General features: G+C 36.0%; 2 protein-coding genes across 3 annotated transcripts; both read left to right on the top strand.

Moving 5' to 3' along the window:
- The first annotated feature begins 6,273 nt into the window (after nucleotides 1–6,273).
- LOC104756452 (DExH-box ATP-dependent RNA helicase DExH12) lies at nucleotides 6,274–14,862 on the top strand. Its single transcript, XM_019239333.2, has 5 exons — nucleotides 6,274–6,499; nucleotides 6,686–9,642; nucleotides 10,301–10,690; nucleotides 10,793–13,987; nucleotides 14,520–14,862. Exons 2-4 carry the CDS (start codon nucleotides 6,703–6,705, stop codon nucleotides 13,973–13,975), a joined length of 6,513 nt encoding a protein of 2,170 aa, XP_019094878.2. The 5' UTR covers nucleotides 6,274–6,499; nucleotides 6,686–6,702; the 3' UTR covers nucleotides 13,976–13,987; nucleotides 14,520–14,862.
- A 91-nt stretch (nucleotides 14,863–14,953) lies between these two features.
- Nucleotides 14,954–19,435, top strand: LOC104756451 (pyrophosphate--fructose 6-phosphate 1-phosphotransferase subunit alpha 1). Of its 2 annotated transcripts, XM_087495686.1 has the most exons (19): nucleotides 14,981–15,373; nucleotides 15,727–15,899; nucleotides 16,006–16,118; nucleotides 16,224–16,298; nucleotides 16,404–16,517; nucleotides 16,599–16,666; nucleotides 16,778–16,861; nucleotides 16,978–17,031; nucleotides 17,159–17,239; nucleotides 17,350–17,443; nucleotides 17,542–17,615; nucleotides 17,713–17,823; nucleotides 17,916–17,960; nucleotides 18,047–18,103; nucleotides 18,224–18,328; nucleotides 18,419–18,535; nucleotides 18,635–18,744; nucleotides 18,850–19,015; nucleotides 19,108–19,435. In XM_087495686.1, exons 1-19 carry the CDS (start codon nucleotides 15,284–15,286, stop codon nucleotides 19,219–19,221), a joined length of 1,845 nt encoding a protein of 614 aa, XP_087351812.1. In that variant the 5' UTR covers nucleotides 14,981–15,283; the 3' UTR covers nucleotides 19,222–19,435. The 2 variants fall into 2 exon arrangements, with proteins under 2 accessions (XP_087351813.1, XP_087351812.1); XM_087495687.1 differs by lacking the exon at nucleotides 17,916–17,960 and having other exon boundaries at nucleotides 14,954–15,373; nucleotides 17,713–17,821; nucleotides 18,063–18,103.
- The last annotated feature ends 780 nt before the right edge of the window (nucleotides 19,436–20,215 follow it).

Genomic DNA, 20,215 nt, shown 5'->3' with positions numbered 1-20,215 from the left:
TATTTATTTTCTGATTATGTGGCATGTCCATCAATTTAACAACAAAAAAAAAAAAAAAAAAAAAAACTTTATAGATTTATGAAGGGGGATTATAAAAAGTTTTCTTTTATTTTTACTGATAAAAGAATTCTTTGTTGTATCTAACAATCGGATAATGCAATTATTTTTGTTTCATAAAGTGCAAAAGAAAAAAAAAAGATAATGTGCTTTGTATGCATATATATATATATATATATATCCGTGATTATTATTATGGGCTAGGAAAAAAAAAGTTATGATTTAATTAGATAAGATTGATACACTGTGGCATCCTTTAATAGGATGAAACACAAATTTTCACATCATCATCAACTATTTAATACTCCTACGATAAACTCTAATTAAACAGAGTTACCAAATTTAAAAACCAAGTGTGAATCGGGTCGGGTCGGGTCGAGCCGGGTAAAGTAACGCGTGAGGAGAATTGGGTCCCCCGCAGTTACCAAAACGGATATGCGCTTTCTGTTCTACACGGAAAACGACCTTCTCATTCTTTCTTTTCTTAAGACTCTTATCAAATTATTTACTCCATCTGTCTCACAAAGATTGAAGTTTTAGAGAATTTTCTTTGTTCCAACAAGATTGATGTTTTGAATATTTTTAATAAATTTTTATTTTAATGATTACTGATGCTGTAGAGTGTATGTAATGTAAAAGTGGGAAGATGGAAAAGTGAAAAAGTATTAGAAAAATAAATCATATATTCTCTCTGTCTTAATATGTGTGTAAAATCCTAAACTTCAATCTTTGTGAGACAGAGGGAGTATTTATTTGATTGCTCTTTCATTTGTTTTCCCCCATAACCCTATGATTAATTTTAATACAGTATATATATTTATATCTATATAAACATTTCTTCTAATAATATGTTGGATAATATTTGCATTTTGGTAAAAAAAAAACTTAATTTAATTACCAAACTTACTTGAAATTACTTAAACCATAAGAAGAATTATAACTAAAGGATCCTAAGCGATTAACATCATCATTCATGGTCTCTATGACTCTATCCTATATTTTTCATATTGAAGATGAGAATTTTTCTTTTTCAACCTATTAACCGAAAATGACGTGATTACAAATGTCGGTTTCGGTGGTATGATTGATGATGATGATTCAATACAATACAAGACACCATTATATATTAGCTAATGACGTTTCTTGTTTGTTGTCTACGTATTTTAGTTTTCGGCGTTTGATTTATTTAGATCTATCTATCTACTACTGTATAGTTTGACGAAAATTAATTTATGCACGTAGATAGAATTGAAAAACACGTTAATACGCTATACGACTTTTTTTTGGTAGTCGCCATTAGTTTGGTAGCACTAGATCGAACAATTAAAGTGAGTATAGCTGGTAAAACTAATTAACAATACACCAACTTGATGAATTACATGTACAATTCGCCAAAGAGACAGCTAGCTACAAGAAGAAAAAAATAAAACATCAATAAATCAAACTAATTGACTATAGATGCCGCAACACGAGCTACATCGTCTCTATCAATTAGTATCAATTAAGAGTAATAACGTTAACGTATGTCATACTGTATTATTTTTCATCTACGCTTTTTATAGGTATATGTTAACTCAATTTTATCACCTCTACACGTTGTTTTAGATGGTTTTCTTTTCTTGATTTTTTGAATTTAGTTAATATTTAGGTCATGCGTGCAGCGGTGAGAGGTGAACTTTTAGGTTGGTGGGATGTCACGATTAGCTACATCTTTTGACCTTATCAATTTTATTTAGCGGTTCTTATAACATGGAAATTCACGTATTCATGATATGAAAAGTGGTACCTTTTTTGTCACTTTTGTCTCTTTATATTAACCATATATAGGTATGTAGCGTATGTTAATTTATTTCCTAGATTCTTATATCCCATGGATTTTGAAGTTAATTAACAATTGTACATTGTAACGCATTTAAATCTCGTGGCAGTTAAGTGATGGTTTTTACATCAATTGTTACTTGTAATCATTAACGATGGTAAATGACAATCGGCAGAGCTACTTAATTATAATAATATACAGCGGTTAAATATTTTGGTAAGAAAAAAAAAACAGCATAGCCATTGTTATTTTGTTTGGAAAAAGGTCATTGTTATGTTATGTTATGTTATGTTTATTTTGTTGTATTGAATAAAAAAAAGTGCATGTTATTAACATCTTGGAATAAAGTACACCAGTTTTGTCATAAATATCTCCGGCAAAGCTTTAAAGATAATGGAGCCACACTATGTCACATGATCAATGGCCAAATGCTCTAACCCGCACTAGGTCTAGGTGCTCACCTATATACATGTATGTTTAAAACGGAATTTAGGAGGACGAGTGCTTACCAAAATGTTTTTTTTTTTATTATTATTATATATATGCATTGCATTGCCTTAAAGGAAAAATTAATATTGTTGGTAAATGGTAATGGTTATTAAAAATTAGACATAAGTACAAAATTGAAGCTATAGTTACGTGGATTTCCACACATGGCCTTTTCAGGACATTTTGATTTTCCACGTCTCAATATTTCACACGCTTACATACGTGAGTTTATGTATTCGATTACTCTTTTGTTTGTTTGTTTGTCACCATTCTCTGTATTTCATAATAAGAGTACGTAATAGAGTAAACGAAAGTGAAAAAATCTAGTCTAAAACTTCCACACACGAGTTTTAATGATAGAGTGAGTTTTTTTGCCTATAGTCGTTGTTGTGTATGTGTATAATTCACATATCAGTTATGGCGGTTGATTTTTTTTTTGTTGATTCAATATATATATACGTGTTACATATTATAAAAACTATATTATCTCTGAGATCAATAGATCTCTTATAGAGTTTTTGACAAAACAGATAAATAAATAATACTATAAATTTTGGATATATTTTCACATGATAACACATGAGCTCTTCGTCTCATATGCATGTGCCTCTCCTTTCACTAATCTAAGATTGTATTCAAAGTAATCAGTCCACCATGTCACTGTCACATTTTAAAGTCTTCCCATTCCTTTTTTTTTCATTATTACTCACACATTATTTTTGTCAGCGATGATTAATGTGAGGTATTAATCTATATATATATATATCTAGAGACATTTGTAAAATAAATTCTAAAGTTGGTACTTATTTACAGACATACCATTGATATTAAATAATTAATTAATAAATAAATTAATTTATTTATATTCGATTTTTTAATAGAAACTAAGTGTTTTAAAAGGTAACAAATATAATTGTAAATGAATATTTATATATATATATATTTATGGAGACATTTATAAAATAAATCCTGAAGTTGATACTTATTTACAGACATATCAATGATATTAAATAATTAATTAATAAACAAATTAGTCTACTTATATTCGATTTTTTAATAGAAACTAAGTGTTTTAAAAGGTAACAAACATAATTGTAAATGTATATAGATTTATTTCCTTATTTTATAAGGAGGTGAGTGAAGATGTATTGTTCTCTAAAAATTTGAAAAACTGATTTGATAAAAAGTGACTTTTAGTCTCACATACTATATTTTACTTTCACGAGTTTCGTACGATGAGTTTTTGCGGATTCAAAATCTTTGAACATGTTGCGTGATCCGCCTTGCATGGCGGGTTTGGACTATAGAACCAACACTAAAACTATTAGTTTATTTCATATACTATAGATTTGTAGTCATAGTTTGGAAAATTAAATTATAAATTATTTAGTATATGAACTACAAAATATTACATATACTACAACACATTCTTAATATTTCAAAAAAAAAAATTATATATACATAAAAATATACACTAACACACCATATAAGCATATACCAATGTTTAATTATAGAAAATAAAACTAAGTGTTTTAAAATTTGATATTCTATCTAATAACAAATTTAATTTAATTAAGTTATAAACTGTATAACACGTAAGAAGAAGAAAATTATTCTAAACAAAAATATAAATTAATTAGATAAAATTTAATTAATTGGGAATTTGAAAACTAAATAAATTAAAAATTATTATTAAAAATATAATAATTTATAATTTAGTCTCTCGGTGTACCGCGATGAAAACAATAATTTATAATTCTTATATAAATGAAGTTTCTGTGGGAGACTGGAGAGTGATAAACAAAAAAACACTTGCTTTCATTCAATTATGACCACCGTCTTATTGCGTTGGGCTTATGAAGTACTAGTATTATACCCAATGCTACATTTTATCTTAACTACATTACAAATTTTACAAAAAAAACAAATTAGGAAATTTTTATTTTTATGGTTAACAAATTCGATTTACAATTACATGACACACATTAACTAATTTATAATATGTCATAAATTGTTGACTTAGGCCCTGATTGGTAGGCTACTTTTAAGACTTTAAAATTTTTTAAAGTCATGACAGTCATTTTTTTACCAATCAGGCTTTTTTGGCTTTTAATTTTTAAAAGTTTTAAAAGTCACTTTTTTTTTTCTCTTCCTTGTTTTCCTTTCTTTTTTAAAGCGTCAAATTCATGCTTTAAAACAAAACAATTTTTAAAGCATTCTTTTTTTTCACCCTTTTATATTTAAAAGCTCTTCAAAAGTATATATAAATATTTTATATACTTTATTTTTATAAATTAATTATTCTCATTTTTTTTCTTTTTTTTAAGACCCATTTCAATAATAAATTTTATTTTTTCATCATCATCACTAATAATATTATAAAAGAGTTTATGAAATTCATCATTAATAAGAGAATAACATTCAAACAATGCATTGATTAGTGGTTAATAGATTTTTGACTAGTTTTTATAAATTAATGAATTATTCTAGATTTTTGTGACTAGATTTTTGACTAGTTTTTATATATTTTATTTTTATAAATTAATTATTCTCATTTTTTTCTCTTTTTTTAAGACCCATTTCAATAATAAATTTTATTTTTTCATCATCAGCACTAATAATACTATAAAAGAGTTTATGAAATTCATCATTAATAAGAGAATAACATTCAAACAATGCATTGACTAGTTTTTTTTTTGCATTATTTAAAATTTAATAAGTTAATAAATTGATGTCTACAACTTCAATTATTTATTTCTTATTCTTATAGTTGTTTGTTTTTAATTAGTTTTCAAACAAAATTTCATATTTGATTGATTTATATTTTTTAAAATTTTAATTTATCATTAATAAAATTTATTTTGTCATTAAAATGTTATATAAATTAATTTTTGACATAATATATATTTATTATTAATATTTATAATAATAATAAAAATAACAGCTACAGCTTTAAAAGTTGTTGGTAAACAATCAGATTTTAACAGTTAAAGTTTCTACAGTCAAAGCATCTACAGCCAAATTCTCTACAGCTAAAATTTTAAAGTCAAAGTCTTTACATCCAAAAGTAACAGCCGTTACCAATCAGAGCCTTAGTTAGTAAATATGCTATTAAGGTAGAGAAGATAGATTAGAGATAAGAAAACATAAATTTACTTTTTATTTGGTTTTGTAACATAGAGACATTTTACCTACAATACAAAAAATGAAAATGTTCCTTATCCAAAACATGGTGTAATTAAAGATCATTTGGAAGAAAATATTTGGAATTGATGTTCTACTTTCACAAAAGCCTAACAAAGATGAAGACCTTAACTTCCTTTGACTTTAAAAAAAAAATGGATTTTCTCTCTACCTTTTAGTGATAATTGAAGGATCAATGAAGAAATTAAAAATAAAATGAAATAGAGAACTGATATTAGAGAAAAAGATAAATTAAAAAAAAAAGTGAGAACTGATATTTCTCCCATCAAACGTAGTAGTAACAGGAAAACTGATACTTTTTTTTTGGATCAATTAACTTTCTTTTTCTTAATTTATTTCTGTTTAATTTGGTAAACTTGCCCACATGTCAGTATTTAATTGATCAAGCAACTTATATTTAGTTGAATAAATATGTAATTTGTTTTTCTTTTTATTTTTCAACCACAATTTTACTGTTATTATTTATTTTTTTTTTTTTGAAAATAATTTGTTTTCACGTTAACTGGATTTTCTGAATTTGTTTTGATTATGTAATTTTTTTTTTTTTGCTTTTTTCTGCACGATCTTTTTTTTTTTGTTTTATGATTGTTTGCAAAAATAATGTTCTTTTGCTGATATGTCAAAGGATTATCGGTGGAGTGACTTGTGAAGGATGCACAGGCCCAGCCCAATAATAAAGCTATGTAGGGGTCGGTTTCGTTATCGGATCCATAGTTTAAAACGGCGTCGTTAAGGGTTGTCACCTTAAGGCGGTTGCTCGCTTATAGCAAAGTTAGCGCAGTCGAGTGTTTCTCATATAGATCGATTTGTTAGGAGATAGAGAGGCCGTGAGAAGGGGGATAAGCTGAATCATCTTCCATTAGGGTTTCTGCTAGTAGATTCTTTTCGTTGCAGCGAGTCGAGCTAAGAAGAGACTCCGTAGCTGTTTCCGTAAGTGTTCTTCTCTCTCTCTCTTTGTTTACTCGATTTGGGGTGGGTTTATTAGGGTTTATCATCTGCGTTCTTGGGGAGTTTCTTCGTTTCACTTTTGGTTTTATTTCGGGTAATTTCTTAGATTCGAGGTTGACATTGTTGTGTGTTTCTCTGTTTGATTTGATTTTTTTTTTTTTTTTTTAGGTTTAACGGATTTGGTGATGGCGAATTTGGGAGGCGGTGCGGAAGCACATGCCAGGTTCAAGCAGTACGAGTACAGAGCCAACTCTAGTCTGGTGTTAACCACTGATAATCGTCCTCGGGATACACATGAGCCTACAGGAGAACCGGAAACTCTGTATGGGAGAATTGATCCGAGGACTTTTGGTGACCGTGTTGCTAGGGGAAGGCCTCAGGAGCTGGAGGATAAGCTTAAAAAGTCTAAGAAGAAGGAACGTGATGTTGTGGATGATACTGCTAATGTTCGCCAGAGTAAGAGGCGTCGTCTTAGGGAAGAGAGCGTGCTTACTGATACTGATGATGCGGTTTATCAGCCCAAGACTAAAGAGACGAGGGCTGCTTATGAGGCCATGCTTAGTCTTATTCAGCAGCAGTTGGGTGGGCTACCTCTTAATATTGTTAGTGGTGCAGCGGATGAGATATTGGCCGTCCTCAAGAACGAAACACTTAAAAACCCTGAGAAAAAGATGGAGATCGAGAAGTTGCTGAACAAAATTAAAGACCAGGAGTTTGATCAGCTTGTTAGCATTGGAAAGTTGATCACGGATTTTCAAGAGGGTGGTGATTCTGGTGGTGGTAAGGCTGATGACGATGAGGGGCTTGATGATGATTTGGGCGTCGCTGTTGAGTTTGAGGAGAATGAAGAAGATGATGAGGATAGTGATCCTGATATGGTTCAAGACGAAGATGATGAGGAGGATGAAGAGCCTAGCAGAACTGGAGGTATGAAGGTTGGTGCAGGATTAAATGACGATGATGCAGGAGATGCAAGTGAGGGCACAAATCTTAATGTTCAAGACATAGATGCATATTGGCTCCAGAGAAAGATATCTCAAGCATATGAACAGCAGATTGATCCACAGCAATGCCAAGTACTCGCTGAAGAGCTTCTTAAGATACTCGCTGAAGGAGATGATAGGGATGTTGAGAACAAGCTGCTTGTGCACCTTCAGTTTGACAAGTTTAGCCTTGTTAAATTTCTGCTGCGGAACCGTCTTAAAGTTGTGTGGTGCACTCGGTTGGCTAGGGCAGAAGACCAGGAAGAGAGGAATCGAATTGAGGAGGAGATGAGGGGGTTGGGCCCAGAGTTGACAGCAATTGTGGAGCAGCTGCATGCAACAAGAGCAACAGCGAAAGAGAGGGAGGAGAATCTGCAAAAAAGTATTAACGAAGAAGCTCGACGTTTGAGGGATGAAACTGGTGGAGATGGAGGCAGAGGCAGGAGAGATGTTGCTGATAGAGATTTAGAGAGTGGCTGGGTGAAGGGTCAGCGTCAGATGCTGGACTTGGAGAGTTTGGCTTTTGACCAAGGTGGTCTCCTGATGGCGAATAAGAAGTGTGACCTTCCTCCTGGCTCTTACAGAAGTCATGGCAAAGGATATGATGAAGTCCATGTGCCATGGGTTTCTAAAAAGGTGGATATCAATGAGAAGCTTGTGAAGATTACCGAAATGCCTGGCTGGGCCCAACCTGCTTTCAAGGGAATGAAACAGTTGAACAGGGTTCAAAGCAAAGTGTATGAGACTGCACTTTTTACGGCAGAGAACATTCTTCTTTGTGCTCCGACTGGTGCTGGGAAGACCAATGTTGCTATGCTTACGATACTTCAGCAACTTGAAATGAATAGGAATGAAGATGGAACTTATAACCATGGAGATTATAAAATTGTCTATGTTGCACCCATGAAAGCTCTTGTTGCTGAAGTTGTAGGTAATTTGTCTAATCGTCTGAAGGATTATGGAGTTACTGTGAGAGAACTCAGTGGGGATCAGTCCCTAACCGGGAAAGAAATTGAAGAGACTCAGATAATTGTTACAACACCAGAGAAGTGGGATATCATCACTAGGAAGTCTGGAGATCGAACTTATACTCAGCTTGTGAGACTTCTTATAATCGATGAAATTCATCTCCTTCATGATAATCGAGGTCCTGTGCTTGAAAGCATTGTCGCTAGGACTCTTAGGCAAATTGAAACCACGAAAGAGAATATTCGTCTGGTGGGTTTATCTGCTACACTGCCAAATTATGAAGACGTGGCCTTATTTTTGCGGGTTGATCTTAAGAAAGGTTTGTTTAAATTTGACCGCAGCTACAGACCTGTGCCTCTCCATCAGCAGTATATTGGAATCAGTGTGAAAAAACCGTTGCAGCGGTTCCAACTGATGAATGATCTATGTTATCAGAAAGTATTGGCTGGTGCTGGAAAGCACCAGGTCCTTATTTTTGTTCATTCGAGGAAGGAGACAGCAAAAACTGCAAGAGCAATACGGGACACGGCAATGGCGAACGATACCGTCAGCAGATTCTTGAAAGAAGATAGTGTAAGTCGTGAAGTTCTTCAGAGTCAGGTTGGGATTGTGAAGAATAATGAGCTGAAAGATATTCTGCCATACGGTTTTGCAATTCATCATGCTGGGTTAACAAGGAGTGATCGTGAGATTGTTGAAGATCTTTTTGCTCAGGGGCATGTGCAAGTCCTGGTTTCCACAGCAACTCTCGCATGGGGTGTGAATCTGCCTGCACATACAGTTATTATAAAAGGAACCCAAGTGTATAATCCTGAGAAAGGGGCGTGGATGGAGTTGAGTCCTCTAGATGTAATGCAGATGCTTGGCCGTGCTGGAAGACCTCAGTATGATCAACATGGGGAGGGTATAATTATCACTGGCTACAGCGAGCTGCAGTATTATCTTTCTTTGATGAATGAGCAACTACCTATTGAAAGCCAGTTTATTTCTAAACTTGCTGATCAGCTTAATGCTGAAATTGTGCTTGGAACCGTTCAGAATGCTAGAGAGGCTTGCCATTGGCTTGGTTATACGTATTTATATATCCGTATGGTTCGTAATCCAACGCTGTATGGCTTAGCGCCTGATGCTCTTGCAAAAGACGTAGTGTTGGAGGAAAGAAGAGCTGACCTGGTACGTACTTTTTTCATCTGCATAAATTTGAGTTTTCGAAATCTATTGTCATCATATCATTTGTTTATTGTTACATGCCCATAAATATATGCCTACTATCTGGAACTTTCACATGGCCACTATATACAATCCATGATTAACTGTGCATGTTTTTTGTCACTGCTCTGAAAGTTACTTTATTTGTGTAGTATTCTTAGTAACGAGTTTCTAATGCTCTGTGCGTTTGTTTTTCGTATAGTATCATTGCCCATAAATATCATGCCTCGCATTAGTAACTTTGCCACTGTCGACTATATGCAATCCATGAATAACTGTTGGGATCACTTGTTCGGTCACCATGTTGATTACTAATATAGTATCATAAATTTCTGTTTGAGTATCTTGAATGATGATGTATCTGATTATTTAACGTTATTGCTCTGTAAGTTGCATTTTATTTTATCAAATAAACTCCTAATGGTGATCTCATTTTCTAGTACTCTGAAAATATTGTTCAGAGCATCAGTAGCTTTCTCACTTTCTATTACATGCATTCCATGATGAACTGTTGGATCCTTGTGATTGCCTTGTCCTCTTCAAGTTGTTCTAAAGTTACTTTTATTAATTATTCTTAACGGCGAGCTGTGTCTAATGCTTGATTGAATTGTTGTTTTTGCAGATACATTCGGCTGCTACCATCTTGGACAAAAACAACTTGGTTAAGTATGACAGGAAAAGTGGGTACTTCCAAGTTACAGATTTGGGACGGATTGCTAGCTACTATTACATAACCCATGGGACAATAGCTACGTACAATGAGCATTTGAAGCCAACAATGGGTGATATAGATCTCTATCGTCTGTTCTCACTGAGTGAGGAGTTCAAGTATGTGACTGTTCGGCAAGATGAGAAGATGGAACTGGCGAAACTTTTGGATCGTGTCCCGATTCCGATCAAGGAAACTTTGGAGGAGCCCAGTGCAAAGATAAATGTATTGCTGCAGGCATATATTTCACAGCTAAAGCTTGAGGGTCTTTCTTTGACATCTGACATGGTCTACATTACTCAGGTTTGTTCTATGCTTTCTTCTCTCGTCTCTTCTAGTTACATTGTTAAATTTGCTGTATCTAGTGTTTGGTCCTTATATGTCGTTTCTTTCTGTCATGTTTAGAGTGCTGGACGTCTTGTGCGAGCTCTTTACGAAATTGTATTGAAGCGGGGATGGGCTCAACTGGCAGAGAAGGCTCTGAACTTGTCTAAAATGGTTGGGAAGAGGACGTGGAGTGTACAGACACCCCTTCGTCAGTTTCATGGAATTCCCAATGAGATTTTGATGAGCTTGGAGAGGAAGGATTTGGTGTGGGAGAGATACTATGATCTATCCGCACAGGAGCTAGGAGAGCTTATTCGTAGTCCTAAGATGGGCAGGCCGCTTCACAAGTTCATCCACCAGTTCCCAAAACTGACTCTTTCTGCACATGTTCAGCCTATAACTCGCACTGTTCTGAAGGTGGAGCTCACAGTTACACCTGATTTCTTGTGGGACGAGAAAATTCATAAATATGTTGAGCCGTTCTGGATAATTGTGGAAGACAATGATGGTGAAAAGATCCTTCATCACGAGTATTTTATTTTGAAGAAGCAGTATGTTGATGAGGATCACACTTTGAGCTTCACTGTGCCAATCTTTGAACCACTACCACCTCAGTATTTTGTCCGAGTGGTTTCAGACAAGTGGCTTGGCTCGCAGACTGTGTTGCCTGTATCTTTCAGGCATCTTATTCTTCCAGAAAAGTATCCACCTCCGACGGAACTACTGGACTTGCAGCCCCTCCCAGTGACGGCGCTAAGAAATCCAAATTATGAGAGGCTCTATCAGGATTTCAAGCATTTTAATCCAGTGCAGACCCAGGTCTTTACTGTTTTGTATAACACAAACGACAATGTGTTGGTTGCTGCTCCAACGGGAAGTGGTAAAACTATTTGTGCGGAGTTTGCTATTTTAAGGAATCATCAAGAAGGGCCTGCTACAATGCGTGTTGTTTATATTGCGCCGCTTGAGGCTATTGCCAAGGAGCAGTTTCGTATCTGGGAGAAGAAGTTTGGGAAGGGTCTTGGTTTACGGGTTGTTGAGCTAACTGGGGAGACTGCATTGGATCTTAAGCTGCTTGAGAAAGGTCAGATAATCATAAGTACTCCTGAGAAATGGGATGCTCTTTCCCGCAGGTGGAAACAGAGAAAATTCGTACAACAGGTTAGCCTTTTCATTGTCGACGAACTCCATCTAATTGGAGGTCTAGGTGGTCCAGTGTTGGAGGTAATCGTCTCCAGAATGAGATATATTTCGAGTCAGGTCAATAACAAGATCAGGATTGTTGCGTTATCCACTTCCCTTGCAAATGCGAAGGATCTTGGGGAGTGGATTGGGGCCAGTTCCCACGGCCTTTTCAACTTCCCTCCGGGAGTCCGTCCTGTTCCTCTGGAGATTCACATTCAGGGAGTGGATATATCTAGTTTTGAAGCCAGGATGCAGGCGATGACCAAGCCAACCTATACTGCCATAGTCCAGCACGCCAAGAACAAGAAGCCGGCTATTGTTTTCGTCCCAACACGTAAACATGTCCGCTTGACTGCTGTGGATCTGATGGCTTATTCTCACATGGATAACCCGCAGAGTCCTGACTTTCTGTTAGGGAATCTGGAAGAACTGGACCCTTTTGTTAGCCAAATCCGCGAGGAAACACTGAAGGAGACACTGCGCCATGGTATTGGGTACTTGCATGAGGGGTTAAGCAGTCTGGATCAGGAGATTGTGACACAGCTCTTTGAAGCTGGACGGATACAGGCTTGTGTGATGAGCAGTTCATTGTGTTGGGGAACTCCATTATCTGCGCATTTGGTGGTCGTAATGGGGACACAGTATTACGATGGGAGGGAAAATTCACATTCTGATTATCCCGTCCATGATCTGCTTCAGATGATGGGGCGTGCTAGCCGACCTCTTCTTGACAATGCCGGGAAGTGTGTGATCTTTTGTCACGCACCCCAGAAGGAGTATTACAAGAAATTTTTGTACGAAGCCTTCCCTGTGGAAAGTAATCTCCAGCATTTCTTGCATGATAATTTCAACGCAGAGGTGGTTGCTGGGGTTATTGAAAACAAGCAAGATGCCGTGGATTATCTTACATGGACTTTCATGTACAGGAGGCTTCCCCAGAACCCGAACTACTACAATCTCCAAGGTGTTAGCCACAGGCATCTGTCTGATCACCTATCAGAGCTGGTTGAGAACACCTTGTCTAATCTTGAAGCCAGTAAATGCATTGAGATAGAGGATGAGATGGAACTCTCTCCTCTTAACCTTGGTATGATTGCATCCTATTATTACATCAGTTATACCACCATTGAGCGCTTCAGTTCTCTGTTGTCTTCTAAAACCAAGATGAAGGGTCTTCTTGAGATCTTGACATCAGCTTCGGAGTATGACATGATCCCTATACGGCCTGGCGAAGAGGAGACTGTTCGGAGACTAATCAATCACCAGAGGTTCTCTTTTGAAAACCCAAAATGCACAGACCCTCATGTGAAGGCAAACGCACTTCTCCAGGCGCATTTCTCAAGGCAAAACATTGGCGGGAACTTGGCAATGGATCAGCGTGATGTCCTTTTATCTGCAACTAGACTTCTTCAAGCTATGGTTGATGTGATATCAAGCAATGGCTGGCTGAATCTTGCTCTGTTAGCTATGGAAGTAAGCCAGATGGTGACTCAAGGCATGTGGGAGCGGGACTCCATGCTTCTGCAGCTCCCTCACTTTACAAAGGACTTGGCCAAGAGGTGCCAGGAGAACCCGGGGAGAAACATTGAAACCGTATTTGATCTTGTGGAGATGGAGGACGAAGAACGCCAAGAGCTTCTCAGTATGTCAGACGTGCAGCTTCTAGACATTGCCAGATTCTGCAACCGCTTCCCAAACATCGACCTTACCTACGAGGTTGTGGACAGTGAAGAGGTGACCCCAGGGAAAGAGGTTACATTGCAAGTGATGGTTGAGAGAGACATGGAGGGGAGGACAGAAGTGGGAGCTGTGGATTCACTCAGGTATCCCAAGACCAAAGAAGAAGGATGGTGGCTGGTCGTGGGAGACACCAAGACGAATCAGTTGCTGGCAATCAAGCGTGTCTCATTGCAACGGAAAGCGAAGGTGAAGCTGGATTTCACGGTACCGACAGAACCAGGAGAGAAGTCATACACACTATACTTCATGTGCGACTCTTACTTGGGTTGTGACCAAGAGTACTCTTTCTCTGTTGATGTCAAAGGAGCTGGCGCTGGAGATCACATGGAAGAATGATTTGTTATTCAGGTTAGTTCCACAGTTTTCTGGTCATAATTTTCGGATTTAGGATCTGTATCTGGTTCTGCTTTGTGCATTGACCGACTCGCTTCATCTTTTGTGTGAACTTTATTAGGTGTGAGTAATTTGTTCATCCATCTGCTGCGTGTTATATATATGCTTCTTCTGTTTTCTTTTTGCCTGAGCTATGCATTAGGTTTGTTCTTTACCATTGACCTTAGCTATGCATTAGGTTAAATAGTAGGTCAAGTAAGTGAACAATGTGATTATATTTGGATGGTGAAGAATATGATTATATATTCAATAGTGAACAATGTGATTATATTTGAATAAATTAGTCAAGTAGTGAACGTGTTGACCAGCAAATTGCTAGAAATCTGTCTAATTGGATAGTGATTTGATGTGTGCATCACTGCTATGAAAACTGTTTTTTGAATCATGTCTCATAACTCTCATATGCTATTCCTTACAAATAATTGATCAAAATATTTTGTATTTGAATGATCCAGAAAATGACACATAATTTCTGTTATATTTGCAGGCATATATGCTCTGATTCTGGAGAGTGGTAAACTTGTCTTCCAGATAGCCTACGGTACCACCGTTTGGGGGTCTCTGCAATCTCAAGTTTCTGAAGAATAGATATTATATATGAAGGTGTAATAATCGTTGTTCTGGTCTTTTGCTATCTCTCTGTTTGTTTGACCTTTTAGTAAGTACTCTACTACGATTAGCCAGTGCTGGAATTTCTTACTCGATATTATGCCATGCATCGAGTTGTTAGACCTATGTATGGTTTTGTCAAAACTAATATGAGTTTATGACACTATGAAAGCTGAGATTGCTTAAGAGAATTTATAAATGCAGCAGTGTTCATTTGTAAACATATGAGTTTTTGAGACTTGCGAGTCAGCTTAAGATCAAAATTGAGTAAAAAGGTTGTAATATATACATAATGGGAAACTTTTACCGATCACAACCAAAAATATATATGTCCAAACGAGAAAACAGTCGAGTAATGTTGGCAACTTTTATCGGAGATCCAATGGTCTTCTCGTAAATAGTGGAGATGAAGCAGGGACAAATAAGGGTAGATTCAGTGTCTAAAATAAGATCTGAAAGAGAAGACGAGAGGGAGACCAAAGAAAGAAAGAAAGAAACGGATGTGTTTGGTTGGTGGTATATTCTTCTTCATCAGTCCTCCTCACTATATATTTTGAAGTTAAAGGAAGAAAACAAAGTCTCACTCTCTCAAAGTCTCTCACCAAACCAAAACACACTTGGTTCCACATAAAACCTAACGCCATGAATTCAGATTTTGGAATCCCCAGAGAACTCTCCCCTCTTCAGCAACTCCGATCTCAGTACAAACCCGACCTTCCTCCTTGTCTCCAGGTCCTTTCTTCTTCTTCTTCTTTTACTCTTCCCTCCATAGATCTACTCCTTCCTTAGTTCCTTCCCATTGTTTATATCTTGTTCCAATCATTGGATCTATTTGAACACTTAAGTTTACTTCTTTCACTACTTGTCTGGTAGTATTGCTATTAGTACTTGGAACTATCCACCTTGTTGTTTGTTTTATATCTTTAAATTCGAGAAACTTACAATATTGGTGCTGCTTAGCTTAACCAGATCTGATTTCTATATCGTAATGCTCTCCGATCTGTTTTTATTCGGATCCCTATGTTTCCTTTGTTTTGATTTTTTACTCATTTTTTATTATTCTGCTTTATGTTTCCGTTTCTCAGGGGACTACTGTCCGTGTCGAGCTTGGTGATGGAACCACTGTTGCAGAGGCTGCTGATTCCCACACCATGGCTCGTGCTTTCCCGCATACCTTAGGCCAGCCTTTGGCTCACTTCCTCAGGGAAACTGCTCAAGTCACTGATGCTCACATCATTACTGAGCTTCCATCTGTTAGGTGTGTGAATCTGTTTCCTCTCTGTGTTTATGTTTGATTCACCTTTATCAGGAGGAAGTTGTATTCATTTCATCCTCCTAAGCAAAGTGCTCTTTTTCTACTGTAGAGTTGGAATTGTGTTTTGTGGAAGGCAAGCTCCGGGTGGACACAATGTGATCTGGGGTCTTTTCGAGGCTCTCAAAGTGCACAACTCTAATAGCACTTTGCTTGGTTTCTTGGGTAAAGTTTTGTTATCTTCTGAGATAATTGCATCATTTGCTATTAGAGTTTTCTATTTCTAGTGACAATAGATTTAAGTAAAACTTGTTTGTTACCTGATAATAGGTGGTTCCGAAGGTCTATTTGCACAAAAGACTCTGGAGATCACTGATGATATTCTCCAGACTTACAAAAACCAAGGTACATAGGTTGTTTGATCAATGATGAAGGCATTGCCGTCATATGTAGAATCCTGTTCATTACTTTAAAACTCTGATATATTGGTGTTGAAATGTATGTTGTAAGGTGGTTATGATTTGCTTGGAAGAACTAAGGATCAGATCAAAACAACTGAGCAGGTTAACGCTGCACTCAAAGCTTGCACAGATTTGAAGTTAGATGGCCTTGTTATCATTGGAGGTACCTAGCGTTTTTACTTACATTCATTGAAAGTTCTGTAATATATTTTTATTAAACCAAGAATTTATATGCTTTTTGAAGGTGTAACATCAAACACAGATGCAGCTCATCTTGCTGAATTTTTCGTTGAAGCTAAATGCTCAACTAAGGTCCCAATTTTTTTTTCGATACTTTTATATTAAATTCCTTTATAAACGCTCTGGACTGCATGTACCGATGTAAATACCTATTTGATACTATAAGTTGCCTTAAAATGTCAGGTTGTTGGTGTTCCAGTCACTACAAATGGAGATCTCAAGAATCAGTTTGTGGAGACAAACGTAGGTTTTGACACCATATGTAAGGTAAATGTAAACTTTAACTTTCTGGTTACTTTTGTAGCTATTGCAGCCAACACGTTGCTGTTGTCTTTACAGAAATTATATGTAATTGTTGGCTAATGATATCTTGCGTCATACAGGTGAATTCACAGCTCATTAGCAATGCCTGCACTGATGCTCTCTCTGCAGAGAAGGTAAATGCTTTTTCTTGTTGAACTTTCATATTGTTAGAGATGGGATTATTTAGGCTATTACAAAGTGAACAATCCTAAGTTGTATTTTTTATGATTTTGATATCAAGTTTATTTTATATTTTGGCAGTATTATTATTTCATCCGTCTCATGGGTCGGAAGCACTCTCATGTTGCCCTTGAGTGTACACTTCAGTCTCATCCAAACATGGTTAGTATTTTTTTCTTTTCCTGTTTTTAAACATAGACAATTATATTTTGTTGGTATGCCTGTGTCTCCAGATTTTCTAAACATGGTTTCTAAACACGCAATGGTCTCAGGTGATATTGGGTGAGGAGGTTGCAGCATCGAAGCTCACAATTTTTGACATTGCGAAACAGATCTGTGATGCTGTTCAAGCAAGAGCAGTAGAAGGTCTTAATACGAAAAGTCAAAATATCTAAATATGATTGTGCAATCATGTGTCCAAAAGTTCCACTAACTCCAGTGCCATATAAATTTGTTTGCACCAGACAAGAACCATGGAGTCATCCTCATTCCCGAAGGGATCATAGAGAGTATTCCTGAAGTCTACGCTTTGTTAAAGGTAAGAATTTGATAGTTGTAGACATTTCTTCTTTCTCTGACACCGAGATGTACTTTTTAGTATATACCTTGTCTAAGTTTGACATTTTGTGATGTAGGAAATTCACGGGCTCCTTAGGCAGGGTGTAGCTGCTGATAAGATTTCAACTCAGCTTTCACCTTGGTCATCTGCTTTGTTTGAATTTCTTCCTCCATTCATTAAGAAACAGGTTTAGATTCTTTGACAAGAGACTTCTCTTTGTTTTTCTCCAAAGCAAACGAGTATCAATGCTTACAAGTTGGTCAATCTTTGTTGCTGCAGCTACTTCTCCGTCCTGAGTCTGATGATTCTGCTCAGCTATCCCAGGTAAGAATAAGAAGAAAAAAGATGTTGGAGCTAATATGATAAAGCAACGTTGGAATCCTAAATGCTCTTTTTGCTTTCTACTCCAGATTGAGACGGAGAAACTTCTTGCGTATCTCGTGGAGACTGAAATGAACAAGCGCTTGGTATGCTCCATGTTTTCACTGATTTCTATCTTTTCCCGATACTGTTATCTAAGTATCGGAGTCATTATTTGGCATCAAGAAACATTATTGCCTATGTAACTAAATCTGTGAACTTGACAGAAAGAAGGCACATACAAGGGGAAGAAGTTCAATGCCATATGTCACTTTTTTGGTTACCAAGCTCGTGGATCTCTTCCATCGAAATTCGATTGTGATTATGCCTACGTAAGTCACTAACACTCTGCACCACAATACCAATGCTGCTTACTAATTTTGGATGAATATTCACACTATTGAATGGGAAAAATCATGCAGGTTCTTGGACATATATGTTACCACGTCCTTGCAGCTGGTCTGAATGGTTACATGGCAACTGTAACCAACCTGAAAAGTCCTGTAAACAAGTGGAAATGTGGTGCTGCACCTATTACAGTTGAGTTTTGTCTTCTTTTCTATCTAAAAGATGGTAGTGTTTATACAGTGTCTTTCTATACTAATTCCCTCATTCTTTATCTCTGGTATAACCTTTAGGCGATGATGACGGTGAAGCATTGGTCCCAAAATGCTAGTTCTACTTTAACTTCAATTGGTAGACCTGCAATACATCCAGCTATGGTGGATTTGAAAGGCAAAGCATACGAGTAAGCCAGCTATTACAAAGAACATGAACACACTAATTCACAAAGTTGCCTTTAAGTTTCTCAATTGTCATAGTGCTAAATGGTTTTTTTTTTTTTTTTTTACAGCCTCTTGAGACAGAATGCACAAAAGTTCTTGATGGAAGATCTGTACAGAAACCCAGGACCGCTTCAGTACGATGGTCCTGGTGCGGACGCTAAAGCAGTGAGTCTCTGTGTTGAAGATCAAGATTACATGGGCCGTATCAAGAAGCTGCAGGAATATCTAGACCAGGTAAAAATATTTTTCTCTCGTGTGTTTTCTTTTGTTATCTTCTAATCTTCTTGGCCATATTCATAATCTTAAACATTTTGGGGGTCGGTCAGGTGAGGAAGATAGTGAAACCAGGATGTTCTCAAGACGTATTGAAGGCAGCACTGAGTGTGATGGCTTCGGTGACTGATGTTCTTACGACTATTTCTTCAACTGGTGGTCAATAGTTTGATTAAAACGTACGTAAGAGTCAAAAACTCTTATATTCAATTCTCTCATGAGCTTTGCATAAACACTTTCTAATCCCACACGTCGTGTTTGTTGTTCTCGTCTTTTTGTTTTCTTTCTTTTGAGATGTAATAACTTTTGTTTTTATTTTTTAAGTTGTTGAGTTTGGAAAGAGATGAAGAGGTTTTGGATTATAGAGGCGCTTTTCCACAATATCAATCAAGCCTTACTATATCTAATAATAACTTTACTATTACTAAGTTTTTTTTTTTAAATGATAATTTGGCATGCATGCTTGAACACAAAATGATTAAAAAAATCATTAAATTTAAGAACCGAATTCAGTATAATAGTTATGTACAGGGGCGGGCATTTACTAACGAATTCATGAATGGTGTAATCAATGAAATTCTTATTTAATTTTAATTTTAAGGTATGATACTAAGAAAAATATTTCATATGATTCAGAAAAGCTAGCCAACTTCTACAACATAATTTTTAAAAGAACTCCTTGGTAAAAGCATCGTATGTACACTTCATGTACATAAAGAACAAGAAACAAAAAAGTCTAAGAAAAATTAAGCCAAAGAATTTGATCAATACGGGGATCTAAACCGTACCATCAGAAAAATTAAAGCTCGTAATGCCGATTGAAACACGGTCGAAGAAAACGATACTTGGCCAAGAACCGTTTTTTATTTTTACCTCCCTAGTTACTCTATTTTACTGAATCCCTTCCCCAAATTATATTTTGCTATAAATTACTCATCTGCTATCTATTTTTACAATTACTCATAGTTGTGTTTAATTAAAATATATTGCATAAACATTATCTAATAATTTTGAATAATCATATGATCGAGAATCTTGTAATCTTAAATAGTCATTGTACAAGAATGAATGATATATATTAATAAACGTAGAGGGTGCCATGGTGGTGGTCTAAATAATTTATAAATAATAAAAACAAAAAAAATATTTCTAAGAAAAATG

The sequence above is a fragment of the Camelina sativa genome, chromosome 17, assembly GCF_030686135.1.
Source record: "Camelina sativa cultivar CO46 ecotype springtype chromosome 17, ASM3068613v1".
Classification (NCBI taxonomy): Eukaryota; Viridiplantae; Streptophyta; class Magnoliopsida; order Brassicales; family Brassicaceae; genus Camelina; species Camelina sativa.
Note: the sequence above shows the minus strand (reverse complement) of the source record. Positions and strands in the feature narration are given on the sequence as shown.

Coding starts and splice junctions, on each gene's coding strand:
- LOC104756451 (XM_087495686.1), top strand. CDS start 15,284: ATGAATTCAGATTTTGGAATCCCCAGAGAACTCTCCCCTCTTCAGCAA. Junction 16,518..16,598: donor TGGCCTTGTTATCATTGGAG/GTACCTAGCGTT, acceptor TGCTTTTTGAAG/GTGTAACATCAAACACAGAT. Junction 17,032..17,158: donor ATGCTCTCTCTGCAGAGAAG/GTAAATGCTTTT, acceptor ATATTTTGGCAG/TATTATTATTTCATCCGTCT.
- LOC104756452 (XM_019239333.2), top strand. CDS start 6,703: ATGGCGAATTTGGGAGGCGGTGCGGAAGCACATGCCAGGTTCAAGCAG. Junction 9,643..10,300: donor AGGAAAGAAGAGCTGACCTG/GTACGTACTTTT, acceptor TTGTTTTTGCAG/ATACATTCGGCTGCTACCAT. Junction 10,691..10,792: donor ACATGGTCTACATTACTCAG/GTTTGTTCTATG, acceptor TGTCATGTTTAG/AGTGCTGGACGTCTTGTGCG.